Below are 14410 nucleotides of genomic sequence, written 5' to 3' on the forward strand. Positions count from 1 at the left end.
TTGGGTTGGGTTGGGTTGGGTTGGGTTGGGTTGGATTGAATTGGATTTTAATTCATTATTTGAGACCCAACTCGAACCAACATCAAATTTGATTTTCAACACAATCCAATTGAACTTAAAAACCTTGGTTTTGGGTTGAGTTGATCGGTTTGATCAGTTTGCATTATTCTTGCGCAATTCTCAATAGCTAAAAGCATCTTTATTTTCTACCTAATTGTCAATTTTTATTACGTGGTCTTAGCTCGTTATCGTTCACAAATTAATGGAATAATAGCTAATTAATTTAAACATTGAGAATTGTAGCAAAAACAGTACTAAAAGGATAAAACAGTTGAAAGAAAAGAAATTAGGTCCTTATTTAATATTAGATTTTTTTATAAAAAATAAATTATTTTTCCCCATATTGATTTTCTACCATACATTCTAACAAGACTTTCACGTTTTTTTCCCATAATTTTTTCTTATCTTTTAATCACACATTCTTTAAAAAAATCATTTTTTCATAAAATCACTTCCAAAAATCAACTTCACACGAGGGCTAAAATTTCCAATTAGGTCATATCATCCACTCTAGCTAAAGAGGTTGTTACACTCGTAATGATTAAAAAAAAAAAAAAACTATTAAATTTAGAGCAAATCATCGGATAGTTAAAAACACACCACAAGAAATAAACTATTAATCTTGCACAAAGACACCTATCTTCTTCAATCTCGGAAATCTCCAAATCCTTGTGTATAAACACCCCCCCCCCCGCCCGGGGCCCCAACACCCCACTAGAAATTCTCTATGTAATGGGGTTTTTACCTACAAAACAATCTCCAATTCACTTGTGCTTATTCAGCCCCATTCGACCCCCATTATTTTCAATTATAATGGATGAAATAGTTTTTTTTATTTTTATTTTTAAGAATATGTGGTTGAAAAATAAGGAAAATTTTTCGATTTACGTGCAATATTATTTTATGTAAGATTGTATGGATGAAAATAGAACAGAAAAAATAAAATTTAATTTAATAGAGATCAAACGAGGGCTTAATTTCTTTTTAGTAGGAATTAAAATTATATTTTAATAAATTTTGATGAAAGTTCATAGAATGTATGATTGAAAAGTTATGAATCTCATAGATATGTTATTAAAATTAATTGTTAACTTTAATTTATATTAAAATCTGAATTTTAATCCATACCAAACAGGAATTAATCTTCATTTCGGGAATTTCACCTACAAAAGCAATACGTACAATATATTAATTAGAAATTCGCCCAATAAATCAACATGAAGCGAGTTTAGAAGCAAAGATAAACGTGAAGAACACACTTGTCATTACTTCCAACGACAACCCCAAAAAGCACTGAAAGCATACTTTCGATTCTTGTTTGGAGGCGTGAAATAAATATGTGACCAAAAACTCCGTTGATCATGAGAACAAAATGCAGGGATTTGGTCAGAAATTCAAAAATTACCAACTATGAATTTAGCCTTTGATAACAATTAAAATCTTAATCTTAATCTTAAGTCAAAGTAACACTAAACAGGAGCCTGTTTTGGAGTGATTTTTTCCCCCAAAAAATTGATTTTTTGACTGTTATTTCACTATTTCAGCCTTCATATTTGACTTCTTCTCTCACAGGTGGACCCCGCTTTTCTCCTAACGGTCAAAAAATCAATTCTCAAAATCACTCCCAAACAGGCTCCTAATTTTAATCATACGTGTTATAGAATTCACAAATTTTTAACCATATATTTCATTGACTTTAATCAAAATGAAAATCTCCACCCCCTCCACCTATCACAGGGGCCCAATTGACTAGGGGTTTAACTAAAAATAATATGACGAGCACTAAATAATGAAAGGAATGAAATTTGACGGAATCTTAAATCAATATTTTTCTGAAGAAGTATTTTCATCAATCTTATTGTTCCCACATGAGTAACAACTATTTATTCGTGCTTGATTTGAAAATCAAAATTTTAATAGATTGTAAATAAAATTTGACGAAATGAGTGATTAAAAATTTAATTAAAATTGAGAATTTGAAGAAATGAGTGATTGAAAATAAATTTTAGTAAAAGGCAACCAAATGAAGGATAAATACTTCCACAAACTAGAAGTGCCAATGAATCGAAAATAAAAATTAATTGTAGTAGTAGTGTTTCGCTTTCTTTTCGCAATATATCTTAGTATAATATGATCAAATTTCTGATCACATCCTCGAAGATCTTTTAATTCCCGTCATGCAGATATACATTTAAAATACAACTATAAGCCATGCTTTTATTATTATTATTATTTTTTTTTTGTATATATATATACACACACACCAATGTACAAAAACCATAAAACTAGACTTATTGTATACCAATGTACAAAAAATTTTGATAGATAATAATCTCATTTTTAGTGGGAAGTAAAAAAATTGTTTGACATAAAATGTCAAAATCTAAAATCATAAATTTTTCGAGGAGAATAAAGCCAACAGTATTGTCCGAACCTAATTTCTAAGATCACATTCTTGTCGAATAAAAAGAAATATAATTTTAGGACCTTCTCGAATATGGAAAAGCCTTCCATTTCCGTCAAATGACCCGGTCTCCAACCGCTAAAGCCCTCAATTTCTTCCATGCCACTTGTGCCTTTATTCGATTTAGTCCATTTCAAGATATTTGAAATTCCGTTCTGAAATAAAATCAATGAAAGTTGCCCAGCTCGTCGAGGGATTTTAATACATACTTTATTCATTCTGAAAGAAAGTAGAAATAAAAGTAATTGCGAAAGACCGGCATTTATGACTAGCAAGCAAGCGTTCCAGCTCATGCACCCCTTTATGCTAAAGCTCGGACAAGACATTTTTATTTTTCTTCAAACCCCCAATCTGTTCTTACTCACAACCAAATATTATTTCCCAATTAAAAAATAAATAAATAAACAAATACTTACAAAAAAGAGGTAAATGTTTCATTAGCCACCAAACTTTGCATCAAGTCACAGCTTACTCACCGAACTTCCAAAATTATCATTTTGGCCACTAAACTTCACTCCGTCAAACTCCATCACTCACCCATTTAAAACTGTTAATAGATGTACTTATATGGATAGTGAAAAGTTGAGTTGGTCAGTTAAATACTTCCAAACAATATCTGCCTTTTAAGAATATGTGGTTGAAAAATAAGGAAAATTTTTCGATTTACGTGCAATATTATTTTATGTAAGATTGTATGGATGAAAATAGAACAGAAAAAATAAAATTTAATTTAATAGAGATCAAACGAGGGCTTAATTTCTTTTTAGTAGGAATTAAAATTATATTTTAATAAATTTTGATGAAAGTTCATAGAATGTATGATTGAAAAGTTATGAATCTCATAGATATGTTATTAAAATTAATTGTTAACTTTAACTTATATTAAAATCTGAATTTTAATCCATACCAAACAGGAATTAATCTTCATTTCGGGAATTTCACCTACAAAAGCAATACGTACGATATATTAATTAGAAATTCGCCCAATAAATCAACATGAAGCGAGTTTAGAAGCAAAGATAAACGTGAAGAACACACTTGTCATTACTTCCAACGACAACCCCAAAAAGCACTGAAAGCATACTTTCGATTCTTGTTTGGAGGTGTGAAATAAATATGTGACCAAAAACTCCGTTGATCATGAGAACAAAATGCAGGGATTTGGTCAGAAATTCAAAAATTACCAACTATGAATTTAGCCTTTGATAACAATTAAAATCTTAGTCTTAATCTTAAGTCAAAGTAAACACTAAGCCCTCGTCTGACCCCCATTACCTGAAAATGAAAATGGGGAGAATAATATTTTTTAGAAAAATGAGTGGTTGAAAAAGAAGAAAAAGTTTTCAATTTACGTGTAATATTATTTTATGAAAGATTATGTGGTTGAAAATAGAGGAGAGAAAAATGTAATATAATTTAATGGGAATCAAACGGGAGCTAAACACCTAATTTTAATCATACGTGTTATAGGATTCACAATTTTTCAACCATATATTTCATTAACTTTAATCAATATGAAAATCTCCACCCCCTCCACCTATCACAGGGGGCCAGGGGTTTAACTAAAAATGATACGACGATCACTAAATAATGAAAGGAATGAAATTTGACGGAATCTTAAATCAATCTTTTTCTGAAGAAGTATTTTCATCAATCTTATTGTTCCTACATGAGTAACAACTATTTATTCACGCTTGATTTGAAAATCAGATTTTTAATAGATTATAAATAAAATTTGATGAAATGTGTGATTGAAAATTTAATTAAAATTGAAAATTTGAAGAAATGAGTGATTGAAAATAAATTTTTGTAAAAGGCAACCAAATGAAGGATAAATACTTCCACAAACTAGAAGTGCCAATGAATCGAAAATAAAAAGTAATCGTAGTAGTAGTGTTTCGCTTTCTTTTCGCAATATATCTTAGTATAATATGATCAAATTTCTGATCACATCCTCGAAGATCTTTTAATTCCCGTCATGCAGATATACATTTAAAATACAACTATAAGCCATGCTTTTATTATTATTATTATTTTTTTTTTGTATATATATATACACACACACCAATGTACAAAAACCATAAAACTAGACTTATTGTATACCAATGTACAAAAAATTTTGATAGATAATAATCTCATTTTTAGTGGGAAGTAAAAAAATTGTTTGACATAAAATGTCAAAATCTAAAATCATAAATTTTTCGAGGAGAATAAAGCCAACAGTATTGTCCGAACCTAATTTCTAAGATCACATTCTTGTCGAATAAAAAGAAATATAATTTTAGGACCTTCTCGAATATGGAAAAGCCTTCCATTTCCGTCAAATGACCCGGTCTCCAACCGCTAAAGCCCTCAATTTCTTCCATGCCACTTGTGCCTTTATTCGATTTAGTCCATTTCAAGATATTTGAAATTCCGTTCTGAAATAAAATCAATGAAAGTTGCCCAGCTCGTCGAGGGATTTTAATACATACTTTATTCATTCTGAAAGAAAGTAGAAATAAAAGTAATTGCGAAAGACCGGCATTTATGACTAGCAAGCAAGCGTTCCAGCTCATGCACCCCTTTATGCTAAAGCTCGGACAAGACATTTTTATTTTTCTTCAAACCCCCAATCTGTTCTTACTCACAACCAAATATTATTTCCCAATTAAAAAATAAATAAATAAACAAATACTTACAAAAAAGAGGTAAATGTTTCATTAGCCACCAAACTTTGCATCAAGTCACAGCTTACTCACCGAACTTCCAAAATTATCATTTTGGCCACTAAACTTCACTCCGTCAAACTCCATCACTCACCCATTTAAAACTGTTAATAGATGTACTTATATGGATAGTGAAAAGTTGAGTTGGTCAGTTAAATACTTCCAAACAATATCTGCCTCACCAACTTATCACTAAATAAGCTAAGGGGCATCTAAATAAGCCACGGATAATTAACGAAAAAACGACTTTGAAGGCTTAATAGCCAAACCCTTATCATGGTAAAATTGAAAATTTCCCCAATTCAAATCCCTAAGGCGTGAATCCATTTCCCCAAATCCACCTCAAGAGCCCTACACCTCAAAATCGATCCAATCGTCTAGAAGATTGTAATGATTCAAAAATTTGACCAACAGCATACAGTGATCAAGAATTAGTTACTACGCAATCGTGATTTGAAGTAAACTAAAGTTAAATATTCATCCGCTAAATTGTGATTATGAACATAACATTCGTTACTTAATATCTGCGCGGGACTGTTGTGTTTTGAAAATTTAAGAAGTAAATAAATGGAAGATTTAGTTAGAGGAAGATGCATGCTATAATTGTGTTACTGATTGCTATAGATGCATATGATTTGTAAGAAAACTGGAAATACGAAACAAATGGCAATAAACTAGTAATTGCAGAGATTAAATTTTAGGAAAGATTAGAATGTCGAATTTCAATGATGAAATGGTTGATATGTGAGGAATTTAATTGCTATTTGATGTTATTTTGAATTATTTCAGCAGTACTACAATATGCAAAGATTGTAATTTCAACATTAAGAACTAATGTTAAGTCAATGCACGCTCTGGATCTTCCATCTATTTACTTATTATATGATTATTTATGAACATTCGTGGATGCAATAGCAGTTGCCAATTATTTTAGCAACGTGTATGCCATGTTTTATTCTATCTCTGCTGAGTTTTATTCTAACTCCCATGATTGAATGTGAAATGTTGGTAGCCATCCCTCTTAATGATGAATTGACTCGAACTTTTTCCCTTATTGCAAAATTCACTAAGATTGATGCTCGATTGCTTAGAGGTTGTGATTTCTCCATATGTGCATCTTAGATAATTTATTATTGTTAATTACGGTGGGAAATAATCCATAGCCAATCAACTCAAACGAAGCCAACATTTGTTGTGTTGCTAATGTTTCAACAAAGTTGAGCTACTTTTGTGTTTGTCAATAAAACATAATCTGAAGTAGTTTATCTACGACTTTCACCTAACAATTATCAGTATCTACCACCTTCATACAACCTTCCCTAATTCCTATCTTACAATGATTGAAGCATATGTAGATCTCTTGAAAAATCTGCTCCTGTAATGCAATTATGACTATCAAGCAAACATTTATATGTAGTACCTTGGCTGCATATGATCGCAATCGCCTAAACTACTCTTGTAAATTCTCTACTAAACTTTTTGGCATATCTATGCTTGATCCTTCATCACCGTTGTCAAAACAAGCTTGATCTTCCAGTTCGGATCCGCCTTAAACTGCTCAATTTATCGATGCGTCAAAAGTATATAATTTTAGTGTTTATTAAATTGGTCTTGACTACAAGTATGCTTCGAAGTATAAGATTTTACTTACAACCTCTTTGATGCGTCAAATTTAGAAGCCCATATTCTCCATTTGCATCCTAGTTTGGAAATTCCTTGCACTCATCTTTCCTTATTTGCCTTATACTTTACATTGTACCTATTCAATACACCATACATTCACACCTCCTTCTAGAACTTAAATGCAAAACTAAATATTTGCCCTACCTCGAACTGTCAATTTTTCATGTCCTGATCAAAAGAGAATTCAGGAAAATGATAGTTGCCATCCTCATCGGATGAACATTATTACATTAGGGGAGTGGTTCCTTTGATGACTATAGTTCCAATTCATCCAATTCGTTATCATTGCCCTTTTCTTACTGGTCTTGAACTTCATCTTGACGATGGTCCAATCTAATTTTCATCCCATCAGTTACATGTCTATCATATTCATTGTCATCTTGTTCGGACTTAAAAATCGTAGTCGAAATCTATGAAGTTTGGATCTTCTTTATAATCTGCCATACAATTAAATCACATTAAGCAACAATTAACTAAACAAACATATGATTGAGGACATAAAGAACGGAAAAAAAGAGGGAACAACAAATTGTGGCCATTACGAAGCCAGATTAGGTGGAACGAAGTGAAAGCCCAAGACTGACTAACCAAGAGGGCGGTGAATTGGTTTCTATAACTTTTTTCGAAGATTAATTTCAAGTTTTAAAATTAATGTGCTAATAAACATAATAATTAAGTAAGTTTGCACAACTAAGAACTCAAGTAAAACAATGAACTAATTGCAGTGTAAAAACAATAAGTAAAAGGGGTAGAGAATGCAAACGATTTGATTGGAGGTTCGATCCAACACAATATTTTGTGTCATCCGTTACCAAGCTCTCTGTCACGAGCAAAACCTTCGCACTAAATTTGATTGACTCATGGTACAATCCAACCTTCTACAAAAACTTTTGATGACTTACAACAAATGAGCATCAATCAATTTAAACAACGTTGAATTTTTCGGGAGCTCAACACGACCCACAATTGAAAATAAGAGAAGGAAATATTACAAGTAAAAACTTCTCTCTTAATAAATGGAATGATTAAAATTGAATATTGAGAGAGAAGTAGGCTTAACATCTCAATAGATTGCAATGAGTATAACTCAAGTGTTACTTTGAAAAACTTTTAATGAGATGAATGATTTATAATAATTTTGACCACTCAAAAGCTTTTTCAAGATGTAAATATTTTGATCTTCTAAAGATTAAAAAGAGTGGTTGAGATCAATAAAAGTCTCACTTAAATGCTCAAAGAAAGTTGTTGCAAATGAAGAAATGAAGAGGTATTTATAGCAGTGAAACCATCAAAAAAGTGTCCTACCGAACGAGACATACCAGACATCCGCTTTCGTACCAGACAGTTCACTAGCTGTTGTTTTTCAGAACAGTTAAATTTTTTTTACCATTTTTCTACAGGACGTCTGCCAGCCCTATCGGGCATCCGCTACAGCAGAAAATAATCTTATTCGTTCTTTTGCCAAAGGTAATACTTTGAAAGATGTTTATATTTGATTTTTTAAGATAATTGTCATTTCATAGTATAAGATTGAAATTATTTTCTGGAAAAAATATTTTGCAAATATTTTGGTGAAATAATAAATTTTTGTGTATAAAGCCGATACTTGAGCCTTTTTACGATATAATGCCAAAATATTGAAGCATATTACCTTTACATATGAGATTAAAAATTCTAAATCTATTATAGTTAATATGGCTGTTTATCTTGACGTGCATGCCATACTTATACTTTTATAGAAATCTTTACCATGTCGATTTTTCTTTTACGTCGATTGTCGTTTTGCCTCTATTTGGTTTGCAATGTTGTCTATCAACACTCGAATAAACTTGTTAGAAATAAATTTGATTTGTTTGTGATAATCAAAATGAGAAGTCAATCATAGGTCAACATGAAGAATAAGAAAAATACTCATAATATCAGTTACAAAAATTTTAGATAATGAAAAATTATGCCCCTGTTTGAGCCACATTTTTACCTCATTAAAATGAAAGATATGACCATTATCCATCACATCAAGCCATCATTTTTGAATTTTTATCTTTGGTGTGGGACCCATAACGTATCTATTTCTCATTCTCATTATAATGTGGCTCAAATAAGCTCTATATTTATTAATATGATCTTTAGCAGCTCTATGACATCCCTAGCTCCTCCCACCCCTAAAAAAAAAAAGTTGGGGAATTAAGTTCGTGCTATCCGTCCATTTGCACGTCGACGGCTCTATAGTCTATGCAATAAAGTGAAATGGGTGTTGTTTCTCCACTCTTCGGTTTGGCTCATCAAGTATGAACAATGGTTGAGTAGTTGATATTCTTGATTTGGGGTTTAGGATTTCGAATGTGCCTTGAAGCATGTTTGGGGATTTCCTTCTTTCACTTCACTTCTCTGGTTTGTCTCTGATGGTAAGAGACGCATTTTGTTCTATTAAATCAAAGCGTGATTCAAGTTATATTCTAAAAGGCATGTTTGGCAATGTTGAGTTGGCAATTTCATTTATATCTAGAAGTATTTAATTGACCAACTCAATTCCTATCATCCACGTAGGTACATCTACTAACAGTTTTAAATGAGTAGGTAATAGAGTTAGATGTAGTGAACTTCAATAGTCAACGGGATAGTTTTGGAAGTTCGATGAGTAAGTCGTGACATGATGTAAAATTGGATGGGTAATAAAATATTTAACTTAACGAAAAAAGATTAAGAAAAAAATAGGGTACATTGGAACATTGGAAACTTCCTCAAATTTTAGGTTATTTCTTTATAGAGAAAATTACAAAGTAAAAAGGGGAATCCCAGGGGAAGACGACGACGCCGTCTTGTACAGTTCCCATAGAGGTTCTTGTAAACCCTAAAACCCCTCTCTCTTGGTGCAATTTGCAATGGAGGAAAAACCTTCAACTGCGAACCCTAATCCAAAAAACCAGAAAGAAGAAGTAACATGTGAAGAGTGTAAAACAAACCCCTCAAAGTACAAGTGTCCAGGATGCTCCCTCCGCTCCTGCAGTCTCCCTTGTGTCAAAGCACACAAGCAACGCACTGGCTGTACTGGTAAAAGGCCGCTCACGAATTTTCTACCCCTCTCTCAGTTTGACGATAATGTTATTCTATCAGGTAATTTTTATTTTATTTTTATATAAATTTTCTTTTGGAATCCTGTCCTGTTTTGAGTTTCCATCTTGATAAAATAAATTCTCCGTTTTTTTGTTTTGTGGAATTTTCGAGTTTATGGATCATAATCTTCTCCCGTTAGTTTTTTAAATCAGTTTTTTTGAAGCCCATTTTGATAACTTTTATTGATATATTTTGATTGTCTTGCACATGGCTTTGCATGATAATAGTGATTTTATAGTCTGCTGTTTATTTCCATCGTTAATTTGGATATTGTTAATAAGTTTCAGAATATGTAAGACAACTGCTTCGAACATTGAAACCCTTTTTTGGTTAGCTACTGAGCTGTGGATTTTTTCTTTGATTAGAATGTTCTATATTTTGTTCCCCTTCGATGTCCTAGTACTATTACTACTATATTATATTTTTTGAATGGTAGTTGTTCAGCCTTCATGGTAGAACACTATCTTACGTTTTGTATGTGTTTTAAATCTACCAACAGTTGATAATACATGTTTTTTACCTATGATTTTGGTTTAATAGAATGATACCTAGCAATTCATGTAGTTTTACCTCTTTGTTGGGGCTACATATGTTTTATTATTATATTGGCTTTAAATGAATTTTTTTTTCCAGCAAAGATAACAGTTCTTGCTGTAGCATTTTGTAACTCCTTGTTGCTTGAAGTATCAAATTATAAATGTTTATATTTTTATCAGAATGGTAAAGTTACACCATGATTTTCAAGTTTGAAGTTTCTATTTTCATATTGGTAATTGACAATTTCTTTATACAAGATTATAATATGCTTGAGGATGTGAAGAGAGTTGCTGAATCTGCCCAGAGGACGAGACTTAAGTTATGTGGCAAATCTCATTTTAGGCTCCCGTTTCCCCTTAAAAGTCTTCGAAGTGCTGCTTCAAGCCGTAGGACGAAACTCCTCTTTCTTTCAAACGGGATGTCAAAGAGAGAAATGAATCGAACTTATTACAACAATAGGTGATTATCTTATATGATTAAGCTTTTTTAGATGATTTAGATTTTTAGATTGATCATAAAAAAATGTTCATCTGTGTAAATCGTGGGATGCTAAATGTTTGGTGGTTGTCCTCAAATTTAAGTAATGACCAAATTGAAAATCAGTGGACAAGGGAACAGTTTTGACTCTTTGACACACAGTACAGATAGGTTAACTTTCATTTGCACTTAAGTTAACCTTGTAATTAAAATTAGATGGGAAAAGTACATTTTTTTTGTTCATAGAGAAGCTTGAAAACTGTATGATTGGAAGAAACCTTAAAAATATCAAGCCCTTGTTTGATAGGGATTAAAATCAGAATTTTAGTAGATTTTGATAGAAGTTGATGAAATGTGTGTTAAAAAAAATAAATTGTGAGTTTCATGAAATGTGTGGTTAAAATTAATTGTTGACTTTGGTTTGGAATAAAATCTTGATTTTCATTTCCATCAAATAGGGGCCAAATTACAAAGTATTAACTTTGAATTTCTCTCTTCTGAAATTCAAAACTGGGAGTCATGAAATAAGAGATAAAGACCTAAATCGAATGGTTGTTTAAAGACTTCTATTTTATATTTATAAATTGTAACTGATAACCTGTACATGCCTTTTTTTTTTTTAAGATTAGGCTGGAGCCAATTTGAATATTCAATGAGGCCGCATGTTTGTGTATCTCTGTATTTTTGTTCATGGAGGGTGTGTGTATCCTGCATCTTAACATGCAGAAGTTAATGGAGTGTCAAAATAAAACTTTACTACAGGACAAGGGAATCCAACAACATTAAAGGGGTGTTTGAGCCCCATTATTTTGGTAATAATGCATTCTTGAATAATGTATTGATGGGAAATGTGTGATTAAAAAATAAGGAAAAGTTTTTGATTTGCGTATAATATTATTTTATTGAAGAATGTGTGGTTGAAATGATGTCAAATCACTATTTAAGAATGCACTTTTAAGGAATAATGTTGCTCAAACAGGCCTTAAATTAAGAGAACACTGACTAAATGAAAATTACCCTATTTTTTCGTTGCTCACCTCGGAACTTTTCTAACAGTTTCAGTAACAAGTCTTTTGATGTGAGTAATATTCTTTTTGATCCAAATGACTTGCACAATACCTGTTACTTCAGTTGTATTTTTCAATGCATTTACTTGCAATTGGATGATGACAGCACCGTCAAAGTCTTGACTTCATGGTGGTAGAAGGTTTTTCAGCATTTTGGTTAATTTTGTTCTTATGCATTTGTACTCCATATGAGTTCAATTTTATAAGTTTTATTACTCATTAAATTCTTGTTTCCAGGAAGAAATTCATATCTTGGACTATTGAGTGGCGGTTCCGTTCAACTGATGTTGTGTTAATTGACCACGGGTGAGTGTCTTTTCAAATACAATTGTTTGTGCTCTTTCTTTCTAGGAGCATAAGCCTTCATTAAGGGAAAAGTCTTTAATCAACTTTCTAGTATCAACTGGAAACCTTACAAGATACTAGGAAACTCTCTCAGTCTTATCAATGTTAATAATGATAAGTAATTTCAGGTATGCGTCATCATGCCTTCATTGCAGATAGGAAAAAACTTAATGTGCAAGATGCTACCTTCTAAAAACATTGTAGCCCATTAGCCTGATCAGTTGAGCAATAAACTAAAAGCTTTCCCAACTGAGTAGCAAACAATAAATTAATGAAGTACTAATTGCATACGAACTTCATTTGTTGAGGGGGGGACCATGCTTCAATTGCAGGAGTAGAAGGCTAGAGTGCACATTGGCTCCTTATTCATTGTCTTTTCTAGTCTCCAATTGTTTTAAATTTTTAGGGTTGGGTTGAGTTATACGGTACTTAAAAAATCCCTTCAAATCTTGGTGCTATGAAAAAACCTGTCCTAATACCTGAGGCTCGTAAAGAAACTCCAAAAAAACTAAGATACACAAATCTTAGTGGCTCTGAGGCTTATGCCTAGAAGTTTGTGACTCACTAAGTCATGTCATGAGCTTTGGCAAAGGGTAATCACAGTATAAGCTTTGTGGCTCCTAATTAATGCCTCACGAGTTTCACCTCAATGTGTAATCCTTGGAAACTTTCGGAAACACTACTTCCATGAACAAGGTAGATACCCCTTCATTTTTTTCTCTCTCTAGCAGCCATTTCTTGCTCTTCAGTCTTCATGTAGTTATTCAACTTGAATACTTTTGAAATCTTCCCAATCTCAATAGCAAATTTTGCGTTATCTTCTGACTCCTACTAATTTTTCTACTTTGTGACTGTGACACTTCAACATAACAAGAAGCAATTTTCTGACCATTGTGTTGCAGAATACATGAAAATACAAATCTCTGCTCTGTGATTGGAAACCATCTAGAAGGTGGTCCGTGGAATCACCGGTTGAGGCAATTTTGTGATGAGCCTCTTGATTCTCTTAAATTTTTCATCCGCAAATATCCGAAGGTTCTTTGCTTTACATCTTTTATTTTTGTTTCCATATCTGTTTTGATGGTCTAACAGTCAACTTAGCCTAATATACCACATTTAAATTTGTTGTTTTGGTCACTAAACCTGTTGTTTTACTGCAGGGGCCCAGATCACCTTATCGCAAGTTAAACATTGAGGCATCAATACGCGAGCAATTAGAAAATTTAGTGATCTTGGAGTACCCTGTTATCCATGTTTTTCTACCGTCACACACATATGATTTTGAAGTCATCAACGACGTGATTCCTGATAAAGTTGAGCTTAAGAAGCCTGTTGACAATGATTATCCAAGTCATGAAGGTGTGGCTTTCAGCGAGGAAGAAATTGAAGAGTGTGACTCCTCAAATCCTCTTATTTCAGATCTTATGAACCATTCAAATCGAAATATGGTAACTGAAACTGAATACAAAGACTCTGTATATAGCCCGTTGGTGGTAAGAGGTGTTGAGCAAGACAAATCAGCATTAAGCAATGGTGAAAGTGTGTGGAAAGAAGAAGAATACTATATAGGCAAGGAGTTGGGTATTCCTGAGGAGGATATGAACTTTGATTTCGAGCAAGGTTTGGTCGACATGTATTCACATCTTATTGAGGGAACTAATCCAGATGACTTCCTCATGGAGGAAGAGCTAGAGGAAGGAGAGATTGCATAAGAATGTTTTGAGAGATTGAGTTAAATTTTGATAGGAGATTAATTTTGGTACTCTGTATTGTAATGTTTCTTTAAAAAAAATACCGTGGTTTAGTGTACAAATTTTGGACTTTGTTTAATGTTTATTTCTGCTGCTTGAGCCCAGAGAGTATGTACATCTTCTATTTTGATTTCTAGTAATTCCTTCGACTGTTTTGGAGTTGTAATTTCTCGATTAGGACAAGGCTGGTCAATATTAGGCCCC

The 14410-nt window shown here is 32.4% G+C and overlaps 1 protein-coding gene across 1 annotated transcript; it reads left to right on the forward strand.

The window, feature by feature from the left end:
- The first annotated feature begins 9666 nt into the window (after nucleotides 1–9666).
- On the forward strand, nucleotides 9667–14310 carry LOC111410444 (box C/D snoRNA protein 1). The gene is made up of 5 exons (XM_023040778.1): nucleotides 9667–10029; nucleotides 10824–11025; nucleotides 12348–12416; nucleotides 13358–13490; nucleotides 13616–14310. Exons 1-5 carry the CDS (start codon nucleotides 9798–9800, stop codon nucleotides 14165–14167), a joined length of 1188 nt encoding a protein of 395 aa, XP_022896546.1. The 5' UTR covers nucleotides 9667–9797; the 3' UTR covers nucleotides 14168–14310.
- The last annotated feature ends 100 nt before the right edge of the window (nucleotides 14311–14410 follow it).

Source organism: Olea europaea, chromosome 15 (genome assembly GCF_002742605.1).
Source record: "Olea europaea var. sylvestris chromosome 15, O_europaea_v1, whole genome shotgun sequence".
Taxonomy (NCBI): domain Eukaryota; kingdom Viridiplantae; phylum Streptophyta; class Magnoliopsida; order Lamiales; family Oleaceae; genus Olea; species Olea europaea.

What these genes read in the sequence shown, in the direction of transcription:
- LOC111410444 (XM_023040778.1), top strand. Translation starts at nt 9,798, where the DNA reads ATGGAGGAAAAACCTTCAACTGCGAACCCTAATCCAAAAAACCAGAAA. An exon ending in CGAACTTATTACAACAATAG is followed by an intron (nt 11,026 to 12,347) that starts GTGATTATCTTA and finishes TCTTGTTTCCAG; the next exon opens with GAAGAAATTCATATCTTGGA. An exon ending in TCATCCGCAAATATCCGAAG is followed by an intron (nt 13,491 to 13,615) that starts GTTCTTTGCTTT and finishes GTTTTACTGCAG; the next exon opens with GGGCCCAGATCACCTTATCG.